The 11042-nt window shown below is 50.1% G+C and overlaps 1 protein-coding gene across 2 annotated transcripts in view; it reads left to right on the forward strand.

Annotated features, from left to right (window-relative positions):
- Positions 1-11042, forward strand: part of HSD17B8 (hydroxysteroid (17-beta) dehydrogenase 8) — a 12709-nt gene that overhangs the window by 584 nt on the left and 1083 nt on the right. Inside the window, exons 2-8 of one of the 2 annotated variants that reach the window (XM_015413137.1) lie at positions 2464-2654; positions 5385-5501; positions 5620-5715; positions 5867-5952; positions 8067-8151; positions 9499-9541; positions 10004-10078. In XM_015413137.1, coding sequence (XP_015268623.1) covers positions 2464-2654; positions 5385-5501; positions 5620-5715; positions 5867-5952; positions 8067-8151; positions 9499-9541; positions 10004-10078 — 693 coding nt within the window. The remainder of the gene's footprint in view (positions 1-2463; positions 2655-5384; positions 5502-5619; positions 5716-5866; positions 5953-8066; positions 8152-9498; positions 9542-10003; positions 10079-11042) is intronic. The other variant, XM_015413138.1, reaches the window with a different exon arrangement.

Below are 11042 nucleotides of genomic sequence, written 5' to 3' on the forward strand. Positions count from 1 at the left end.
TGTAAGGGTTGCTGTATGTACAAATTTCATTGACATTCAGTACTGTAATTCTGAGGATAACCTGGCTGATTTATTTACAAAGTGTGTACCTGTAAATAGATTCAAAGTGTTGAAAAGTAAACTGTCATTTGAATAGGCTGTATCTTGGGAGGCGTGTTGGCATATTGTATTATATGTATGCAAGATGACAGCCAATGATGCACACATGTCAGATTAAACTGATCTGGGTGACAGGCAAGACTGTCATGTGACAGGGTCACCAGATGCAAGTTGCACTAGGTTGCATCAGCTCAATTAACTATGTCACCATGAGTTGGCAAAATGACTCTGATTGGTGCAAGTACTGTATATATGGAATGTAGTCCTGAAGCAAGTGTTCCACACCTGTGGAGAGTGTACTGCGAAGCACCTTGTCGGTCAGTTCTGTGAATCTGGGATACCGCATGGTGGCATGGACTGTGTATATAACTGTAAATAAAAGCCACTGTATATAGCTCAAATACAGCATCCTGAATTCATTATTATTCAGACGCTCTGCGCATCCCTTGGCAAATTTTTCAATTTTGCTTATGTGTTGGGACACATCTGACCCCCCCCAAGCACCAAGAAGACAGAGCATCCCTTGCCCCAGACCAAGAGTTCATATAAGAACATAAGAGAAGCCAATGTTGGATTAGGCCAAAGGCTGCCCCCTCCCCTCCAAAAGCAGGGCTCTTGTGCACTTCTAGGGGTTGCTGAGAGCCGGGCGGGAGGAACTTCTGCTAAGCACAGAGTTGGAATGATTTTGGGGGGGCGGACGGATGCACCTGTCGAACCATGTCCCAAGTCTCGGGTTGCTGTGAGAGTCCCCTTGGGGTGGAGCGTAGTTCCTGACCGATGCTCCCTCTAAGTCTTGTGAGCAAAACTTCTACTTTGTGAGCTACCAGCATTAAAGGAGTGTGCCAGCGATTTGGCCACTGCGTCCATCAGTTTCCCCTGGAGCCGTCCCTTCCTGAGCTAAGATCGGGCGGATGAAGGCTAACCAGTGCCCTCAGCACTGACCAGTCTTGGTGCCCCCCTCCTTTCCACACTGACCCCCAGTCCGTTTTAGTTGCTGACCTGTCTGGCCAGATAGACAATGCAGATTGCAGCAATACAACAATTTATCCATAGGATAACACAATAGACTGCACAAACGAAGCCAAGCTTGGGCTACATAAAGTTCTACAGAAATGCAATACAACATCCAATGTTCCCTCTAAGTCTAAGCTGTGGAGTCCCATGAGCAAAAATTCTACTTTGTGAGCTACTGGCATTAAAGTTGTGAGCGAGCTATTTGGCTACTGCATAAATTCGTTTGCTCTGGAGCCATCCCTTCCTGAGCTAAGGCAAAAATGTGTGAGCCGGAGGCTAAAAAACTGTGAGCTAGCTCATAACTCAGCTTGTAATATTTCACAAGTTAAATGTATCAAAGTTCTAATATTCATGACCCGAAAGGCATTTTTCTACATTTCATTTTCGCAGAATCACTGAGAACATCCTCGAAATTAATTAATGCCTCTCAGAATGTCTGCTTCAATTGTTAATATACACAGTGAGTGGAGTCTTTCTTGAAGCATAACTGATCTATTTGGGTTTTTTACACGTTTCAGTTCTGAGACAGACCTCTCTGTTGTGCAGTTGGTGACCATTAAATTACAAATCTTCATATATATTTTTTCTTTTCACCCTTTTCCCAACTTTGTGGTGCCCTCATTGGCCCTGGTGCCCTAAGCACGGGCTGAGTCTGCTTCATGGTTAATCGCCAGGGCTCTTTTTGTAGAAAAAGCCCAGCAGGAACTCATTAGCATAATAGTCCACGCCCAACAGCTGAAACTCCTTAGAATATCAGGCCACACCCCGACACCACAGCTCATTAGCATATTAGGCCGCAGCCCCGTGTTGCCAGAAGTGTGGTCATCTAGCCACGCCCACCTTTTGCTTCTTATTCTGTTTGCCTTGTTTGTGGTCAAAACCCAGGGGCTTTTTTGTAGCAGGAACTCCTTTGCATGTTAGGCCACACACCCCTAATGTAGCCAATCCGAATGAGTTTCTGCTGCTGGGTGTGGCCTATTCTGCTAATGAGTTCCTGCTGGGTGTGGCCAACTCGGGAGCCAGTCGGAACTCCGTTCCTGTGTGTTCCTGCCCCAAAATAGCCCTGGTTCATCCGCTCCTGGCTAAAACAGAAATCTGTGAGCCAGAGGCTAAAAAACTGTGAGCTAGCTCACACTCACTCGGCTTAGAGGGAACACTGCTCCTGACCCTGGGCGATTTGCATGTCGGAACGGAGGCGTGTGGAGCTTTGGCGACGGGGAGGGGGCGAGACCGCACCTGTCGGATCTCTGCCCGGCGTGCGCAGCGGAGCGCTGAGCCGGCGCGTGAACATGCCGGACAGGGTGGGCTTCCCCCCTCTCCCCTTTTCCTGACACGGAGGTCTCTCCCTAGGGGGCGCGAGTGGCATTGGCCGCGCCGTCTGCGCCCGCCTGGCCCGGGAAGGCGCCCTGGTGGCCGTGGCCGACCGCAATGAAGCCGGGGCGGCTGAGACGCTGCGGGGGCTCCAGGCGGGGGACCATCGGGCCTGGGTGGCCGACGTGGGACGCTCCGAGGACGTGGCGGAGCTCATGGGCCAGATCCAGGTGGGAGTTGGCGGCAGGCGCTGGGCCTCCCTTGCGGGGCTGGGCCTGGAGTGGGACGCCCGAAAGGGGCTCAGATTTAAAACATTTCTTAGGTAAAGGTTAGGGTCCGACTCTAGGGATGCGGTGCTCGTCTCCGTTTCCAAGCCGAAGAGCCAGCGCTGTCCGAAGACTTTTTCCGTGGTCATGTGGCTGGCGTGACTAGACGCCAAGGCGCACGGAACGCTGTTACCTTCCCACCGAAGCGGTACCGATTTATCTACTTGCAGTTTCTTGCTTTCGAACTGCTAGGTTGGCAGGAAGCTGGGGCCAGAGACGGGAGCTCACTCCGTCATGCGGCACACTCGGGTCTCGAACGACCAGCCGACCGACCTTCCAGTCTGCAGTTCAGCATCTTCACCACTGAGCCACCGCAGATATAAATAAAACAGTATAAAAAAGCACAGTAAAAACAACCATGATGAAACCTCTAAAAGTCACATTTTTCAAAAGTCCAAATAGGACTTCCTCCTTCCTAAAGGAGGGGTGTTGCTGGCGAGTGCACTTGGCGTTCCCTGGCAAGGAGTTACAGCCCATGCCCTCCTCCCTTGACGGTTCTGGGTTTGCCCATTTTAACCTTTTAGACTCCTCCCCCCTTCCAGAAATGCCAGGGGTTCCCCCCCCCTCCCCGAATTCCCTGGCATCCCATTTGCATTATTCTGTTTGCAACAATTCCCATAGCTAAGAGTTACAAGTCCTGAACAAAAACCTCCACGTTCAAAAGCAGTGTATCTCCGAATCCCAGTTGCTGAGGGTCTGCGGCCAGGGACTGGACCTGGGGGAACTTCTGCATGCATGATGCCACACACCACTCCCCAAATATAGTCTTGAAGCCAATGCTCCCTCTAAGCTGTGGAGTCCTGTGAGCAGAAATTCTGCTTGGTGAGCTACTGGCATTAAAGTTGTGAGCGAGCGACTTGGCTCCTGCATACAATTAGTTTGCTCTGGGGCCCTCCTTCCCAAGCTGAGACAAAAATCTGTGAGCCAGAGGCTAAAAAACTGTGAGCTAGCTCACACGAACTCAGCTTAGAGGGAACACTGTCTTGGACCACTGTGGCTAAAACCCCAAGGGGGTTTGCTGGGATAGGTTGCTTGCTACCAGAACCACGCTGACTCCTTGGAAATCTATTTCAATCTCGTTCCAAAATCTCACTGCTCTGAGTACTTAACCTGTGGAACTCACTGCTGCTTCAAGAGGGGAGGGGTTGTAGAAATATCTGGAGCAGAGGCTCATCAGTGGCTTCTGGCCACAAGGTATAGAGGAGAACACTCTGTCTGGGACAAGTGATGCGCCGTATGGTGCTTGGGGGGGGGCACAGTGGGAGGGCTTCTGGAGATCTGGCTAGAGATGTGAAGGCCCGGGAAAAAACCGGAAAAATTCGGGGGGGAAACGTATTTTTCCCTGAAGTCTTTTTTTGGTTTTTTTCCGAAAAATTGAAAGAAGAAAATAAAAAAATTGATTATAGACCATTTTATTTTAACATGATGACTAAAATATTTTAAGACAAGATGTTCAGATATTTTCCAAATCATTTCTAAAAAATACGTATGGTATCAGATTGATCTAATTTCTGCGCACTGAGGACGAGCAAGTCCTAGGTTACAAACTGAACTCTCCCGTGCAAGAACAAGATGCATTTCTTCCTTTAGGAGGTGCTGTTGTCACAAGAAAAGAAAAAGGTTTCAGTTTTGTTTTTGCATGTAGGGTGGGTATTCTGTTTGTAATAATTGTTTGGATATACTGTTTTTTTAATATGCTACTTGTGATAACTTCATGCCAAGTAAAAATGTCCATAGTCACATTTTAGGTTCCTAAAGTAACAGAGTGACTTTCAATCTGGAAAAGAAAAAAGAAGTGCCAATGTAGCATTTTTTTCAATTTTTCCGAAAATTTCTGGTTTTTTCCGAGCTTCAAAATTTCCGGAAATTCAAGAAAGTCTGGGGGGAAATCTAGAGTTAAAACCTGAAATATATTTGCTAAATATGATCCCGAAAGGATACAATAAACAAGATGCATATGTATTAAGCTACATCATAACATCAGCTAGACTGTTAATAGCTCGAAAATGGAAAGTTGAAGCTATTCCTACAAGGGAACAATTAATTGATGATACTGGAACTCGCTAGAATGGATAACTTAAGTTTAATGTTACAGAATAAAAATGAAAAGGTGCATGAAAGGAGGTGGGAAAAAGTGTATAAGTGGATAGAAAAACTGTTAGAAAATTAATATCCCCAACTTGTATAAAAAGTAAGAGATGGAAGACTCTGAATTATATGTAATCTGAATAGATGAAATGTTTGTGCGTATAAATACAAATAAAAAACTGTATATTAAAAAAAAAAATTCCGGAAATTTTACATCTCTAGTTCTGGCCCCGCTGGTAATTGGCCTGATCCAACATGGATCCTCTTCTGTTCTTATGAAACGTATTCTTGGTACTGGGGTGGGGGGAGCAACAGTGGGAGGGCTTCTGGAGTCCTGGCCCCGCTGGTGGACCTCCTGGTGGCACCTGGTATTTTTGGCCACTGTTTGTGACACAGAGTGGTGGACTGGATGTGCCCTTGGCCTGACCCAGCATTGGCTTCTCTGATGTCCTTAAGCCCAGAGTGGGCGTCTTTTGGGGTCTCTGGGCCCTTGGCTCGGCTGTCCCGAAACCCCCCCGACTCCCCCTCCCGCCCTCCTTCCTCCAGGCCCATTACTCCCGGCCTGCCAGCGTCTGCGTCAACTGCGCCGGCATCACTATGGACGAGTTCCTGCTCAAGCAGACCGAAGAGGCCTTCGATGCCGTTCTCAGGGTGAATCTCAAGGTAGCCGGCGTGGGGGGAGGGAGGGGAAGGGGGGCATGTCTGGACGCAGCCCCCCTGTGTGGGGCCGGAAGGGGGGCTGCTTGAGGGCTTGCCCCTCTTTTCTCGTGTCTCCCTGCAGGGAACCTTTCTGGTGACGCAGGCTGCGGCCCGGGCCCTGGTGGCGAGCGGCGCGTCCAGCGGCTCCATCATCAACGTGGGCAGCATTGTCGGGAAGGTGCTGTGCCCCACCCCACCCCACCCCCTTGAGCTCTGCCAAGAGCTTCCTTCAGTCTCCTCCCCTCCATCTTTGCCCCAGCCCCTTAGCCAGGCGTGGGACCCACTGTGTGTCTCCCCCTCCCCACAGTCTTCTCTTTTCTCCTGGACAGGTGGGGAACCTGGGGCAAGTGAACTACGCTGCCTCCAAGGCCGGGGTGGAGGCGCTGACAAAGACGGCGGCCAAGGAGCTGGCCAGGTGAGCCACGGGGGGTGGGGTGGGGGGCCAGGGGGCTGCGAAGCTCGCGGGGGTGATCTGGCGCCTGGCCATCTCTCTTGGGCTGGCCCACCTTGCAGGGCTGTTGTGAACGTAAAATGGGGGAAGGAAGAAGAAGAAGAGATTGGGAATTTACTCGGCCCTTCGCTACCTGAAGGAGTCTCAGAGCGGCTGACAGACTCCTTCCCCTTCCCCACGACAGACACCCTGTGTGGTAGGTGGGGCTGAGAGAGCTCTCTCGAGGACTGCCCTTGAGAGAACAGCTCTGCCAGAACGGTGGCTTGCCCGAGGTCATCCAGCAGCTGCAAGCGGAGGAGTGGGGAATCAAGCCTCCTTCTCCCAGACTAGAGTCTGCGCACTTAAGCAATACACCAAACTGGAAGAATGGCCCCCGGTGCCTTAGCTCCGTGGAGAAAGCCGGGGAGGGCTGGAACCGTACTCCCTGTTTCAGAATTCACTAAGTGCCAAAGAGCCCTAACCTCGGCCCACTGGAATGCTTTTCCGTCAGCCGTTTTGGGAGGGAGGGGCTCACAGGCCCCTTCCCCTCCACAGGCTCGCCCCTGGCGATCGGACAGGGTTGGAGCAGTCGGTGACGTGTTACTGCGTTGCCCTCCGTATTGGGACTTTATTTCCAAAATGTTCAGCAAATACCTGAGATGTGTCTTCAGTGTTTGGCCACGCAGACTTTTCCTGGCCCTCCAGAGGTGCTGACGGGGAGGGGGGAGTTGCCTCCGTGGCCCCCGGCCATATTCCTCGGTTGCTCTTGCAGGAGGGCTCCTAGCCAGTCAAAGCCTCCGTGGGCTCTCTGACCGTCTTAAGAACGTAAGAAGAGCCCTGCTGGATCAGACCAACAGTCTGTCTGGTCCAGCCTCCCGTCTCACACAGGGGCCAGCCAGTTCCTCTGGAGGGCCAACAACAGGGCATAGAGGCCGAGGCCTTCCCCTGAGAAGAACCTCAGAAGAGCCCTGCTAGGTCAGACCAGGGAGGGTCCATCCAGTCCAGCATCCTGCCTCACACAGGGGCCAGCCAGTCCCTCTGGAGGGCCAACAAAAGGGCAGAGAGGCCAAGGCCTTCCCCTGAGAAGGACACCAGAAGAGCCCTGCTGGGTCAGACCAGTGAGGGTCCCTCTAGTCCAGCATCCCGTCTCACACAGTGGCCAGACAGCTCCTCTGGAGGGCCAACAACGGGGCAGAGAGGCCGAGGCCTTCCCTTGACGTTGCCTCCTGGCTCTGGGATTCAGAGGTTGACTGCCTCTGTATGTGGAGGTTCCCTATAAGAGCATCAGAAGTGCCCTGCTGGGTCAGACCATTGAGGGTCCATCTAGTCCAGCCTCCTGTCTCACACAGGGGCCAGCCAGTTCCTCTGGAGGGCCAACAACAGGGCATAGAGGCCGAGGCCTTCCCCTGAGAAGAACCTCAGAAGAGCCCTGCTAGGTCAGACCAGGGAGGGTCCATCCAGTCCAGCATCCTGCCTCACACAGGGGCCAGCCAGTCCCTCTGGAGGGCCAACAAAAGGGCAGAGAGGCCAAGGCCTTCCCCTGAGAAGGACACCAGAAGAGCCCTGCTGGGTCAGACCAGTGAGGGTCCCTCTAGTCCAGCATCAGGTCTCACACAGCGGCCAGCCAGTTCCTCTGGAGGGCCAAGAACAGGGCACAGAGGCTTTGTGCCTCTGAATGTAGAGGTCCCCCTCAGTCACCGTGGCTAGTAGCCATCCTCCACAAATCTCTCTAATCCCCTTTGAAAGCTGTTTATTCCTCTGGCCACCAATACATCCTCTGGCAGCGAATTCCACATTCTAATCACTCTCTGTGTAAAGTAGTATTTCCTTTCGTCTGTCCCGAACCTACTGCCCATCAGCTCCACATGCTTTCGAGTTCTGGTTTTGTCACAAAAGGAGAAAAAAGCTCTCTTCATCCACTCTCTCCCACCCCAGGCATAACTCTTATACACCTCTCTCATTTCCCCGCCTAGTCGTCTCTTTTCTAAACTGGAAGGTCCCCGGCTCGTCAGCCTCTCCTCCGAGGGAAGGGGCTCCAACCCCCTCGCCCTCTGGGTCGCCCTCCTCTTGACTTTTTCTTCTCGCCGGCCGCCCTGCAGGTACGGGATTCGCTGCAACACGGTCCTACCGGGATTCGTCCGCTCCCCCATGACAGACAAAGTGCCCCAAAAAGTGCTGGACAAGGTTAGTGCGTGGGGGGGGGCCCTGCCTAGGCAACATCCTGCCTCTCATGCTTGGGGGAGGGGTCACCACCAGTGTTCCCTCTAAGCTGAGTGAGTGTGAGCTAGCTCACAGTTTTTTAACCTCCAGCTCACAGATTTCTGTCATAGCTCTCAGGAAGGATGGGGCTCCAGAGTAGAGATGTGAAGATCCAGAAAAAAAACGGAAAAATTCAGAAAAAAAACGGGTTTTTCCCATTTTTTTTCCTGAAGCCTTTTTGTTTTTTTCTGAAAAATTGGAAAAATTGAAAAAAGAAAAGAAAAAAAATTGATTATGGAATGTTTTATTTTAACATGATGAATAAAATATTTTAAGGCAAGGTGTTCAAATATTTTCCAAATCATTTCTAAAATATATATATATATGGTATCAGATTGATCTTATTTCTGCGCACTGAGGACAAGCAAGTCCTAGGTTACAAACTGAACTCTCCCATGCAAGAACAAGATGCATTTCTTCCTTTAGGAGGTGCGGTTGTCAGAAGAAAATAAAAAGGTTTCAGTTTTGTTTTTGCATGTGGGTGGGTATTCTGTTTGTAATAATTGTTTGGATACACTATATTTTTAATATGCTAGTTGTGATAATTTCATGCCAAGTAAAAATGTCCATAGTCATATTTTATGTTCCTAAAGTAACAGAATGACTTTCAATCTAGAAAAGACAAAAGAAATGCTAATGTAGCATTTTTTTTCATTTTTTCCAAAAATTTCCGTTCCCCCCCGAAAAAAACGGGTTTTTCCCGAGGTTCAAAATTTCCGGAAATTTTACATCTCTACTCCAGAGCAAACTAATTTATGCAGCAGCCAAATCGCTTGCTCACAACTTTAATGCCAGTCGCTCAGAAAGTAGAATTTTTGCTCACAAGACTCCGCAGCTTGGAGGGACCATTGGTCACAACCAGAGCAAACTAATTTATGCAAGAGCCAAATCACCCACTCACAGCTTTAATGCCAGTCGTTCAGAAAGTAGAATTCTTGCTCACAAGACTCCGCAGCTTAGAGGGAGCATTGGTCACAAGCTACTTAAATTATGGGGGGAGGGGGTCAGGATGGAGCCAGTGTGGTGTAGCAGTTCCCAGATCTGACTACGCCCGGGGAGGCACAGGATCGAAACCCCAGGAAGCTCCCGGGTTGACCCTGGGACACCCGCTCCCTTTCGGCATACCCTACTTCACTGGGTTGTTGTGAGGTGCAAGCGGAGGAGCCCTGTGTTTCGCCCTGCACCCCCGGGAGGAAGAGCAGGCGAAAACGGAACAGGTAGAGAGCGGTTTCCCTGCGGCTCCCCCACCAATCTCCCTGCCTCTCTTTGCAGTTTGCGGCGATGGTGCCCCTGGGACGCCTCGGGGAGCCGGAAGGTCAGACGTTCGCCCAACACGAACCGTGCGGGAGGGGCCTGGGGGTGGGCTGACCGAGCCAAATCGGGGAGCGGGGAGAAAGGAGGCTGGTGGTCAGTTTGGGTTAGGACAGCGGTGACAGGGCTGTCTTTGTGTGTGGGGGGGTCAGGGTGGGTTTTGGGAGAAGGGAGAGCCAGTTTGGCGTAGTGGTTAAGAGCGCGGACTCTAATCTGGGAGAACCAGGTTTGATTCCCCACTCCTCCACATGCAGCTGCTGGTATGACCTTGGGTCAGTCACAAGTTCTCTCAGAGCTGTTCTCTCAAGAGCAGTCCTCAAAAGAGCTCTCTCAGCCCCACCTACCTCACCGGGTGTCTGTTGTGGGGAGGGGAAGGGAAAGGAGTTTGTAAACCGCTCTGAGACTCCCTTGGGTAGTGAAGGCCGGGGTTTAAATCCAATCTCTTCTCTCTTCTGTCTCCTCCCAGAAGTTGCCGATGTGTGCGCTTTCCTGGCCTCCGACGACAGCCGATACATCACCGGAGCCAGCGTGGAGGTAACAGGTAAGCGGGGTGTGTGTGTTTGTGTGTGTTATTTATTTATTTATTAAATTCTATCCAGCGTGGAGGTAACAAGTAAGCGTGTGTGTGTGTGTGTGTGTGTGAGTGATTTATTTATTTATTAAATTCTATTCCCCCCCCCCCAGTTTTTAAAATTTATTTGACAATCTGTATGTAACGCAACTGACAAATACGCGAGCATAACATAACAAATAGCAAAGACAATTAGAATAGGAAGTAAATAAGAAGACTAGGAACAAATTTGGAGCTCCCCCAGTCAAACATCTAAAATCTTCACTGTCAAAATGCAGGCATTTAAAATACTTACCAGAGGGAATATTTCACCAAAAATAAAGACATAGTATAAATAAGACATTTACATCTAACTGTACAAAACGAATGTGGACAAACAGCAGATCTGATACACTGCTGGTGGTCTTGCGTTTGAATTCGAAAAATTTGGATCTGTATACTTAACAAAATAGAAGAAATGGTTTCAATCAAAATTCCTTTAAACCCAGCTGTAGTATTACTGGAATACTGGAATGACATTCAAGTGACATCAAGACAACAAGAATCAGTTTCCATACTTTTGACGATAGCAAAAAATCTGATAGCAACCAAATGGATAGAAAAAGAAGTCCCCTCCGTTCAACAGTGGCTAATAAAAATCTGGGATTATTTTATTTTAAGCAAATTGTCATTTAAGACTGGTAACGATTCGCCTATGCAATACCAGAAGAAATTTGTACCTATTTGGTATCCTATTGTAAGTTACCTAATGGAAATAGAAATACTTCCAAAGAATCCCAGGGGTCATTTCCTGCAGGAGGGCACAGGAGCGGAGCTCCGGCAGCAAAGAGCCCAGGGGGCGGGCACATGCAACAAGCCCCGCCCCCTGCTCCCAGCAGCCCTCAGTCAGAGCAAGAAGCAGCCAGGTAAGTTGCAGAGCTCCCCCCGGCCCCCC

Source organism: Gekko japonicus, unplaced genomic scaffold (assembly GCF_001447785.1).
Source record: "Gekko japonicus isolate JY-2015 unplaced genomic scaffold, Gekko_japonicus_V1.1 scaffold4329, whole genome shotgun sequence".
In the NCBI taxonomy this organism is placed as follows: domain Eukaryota; kingdom Metazoa; phylum Chordata; class Lepidosauria; order Squamata; family Gekkonidae; genus Gekko; species Gekko japonicus.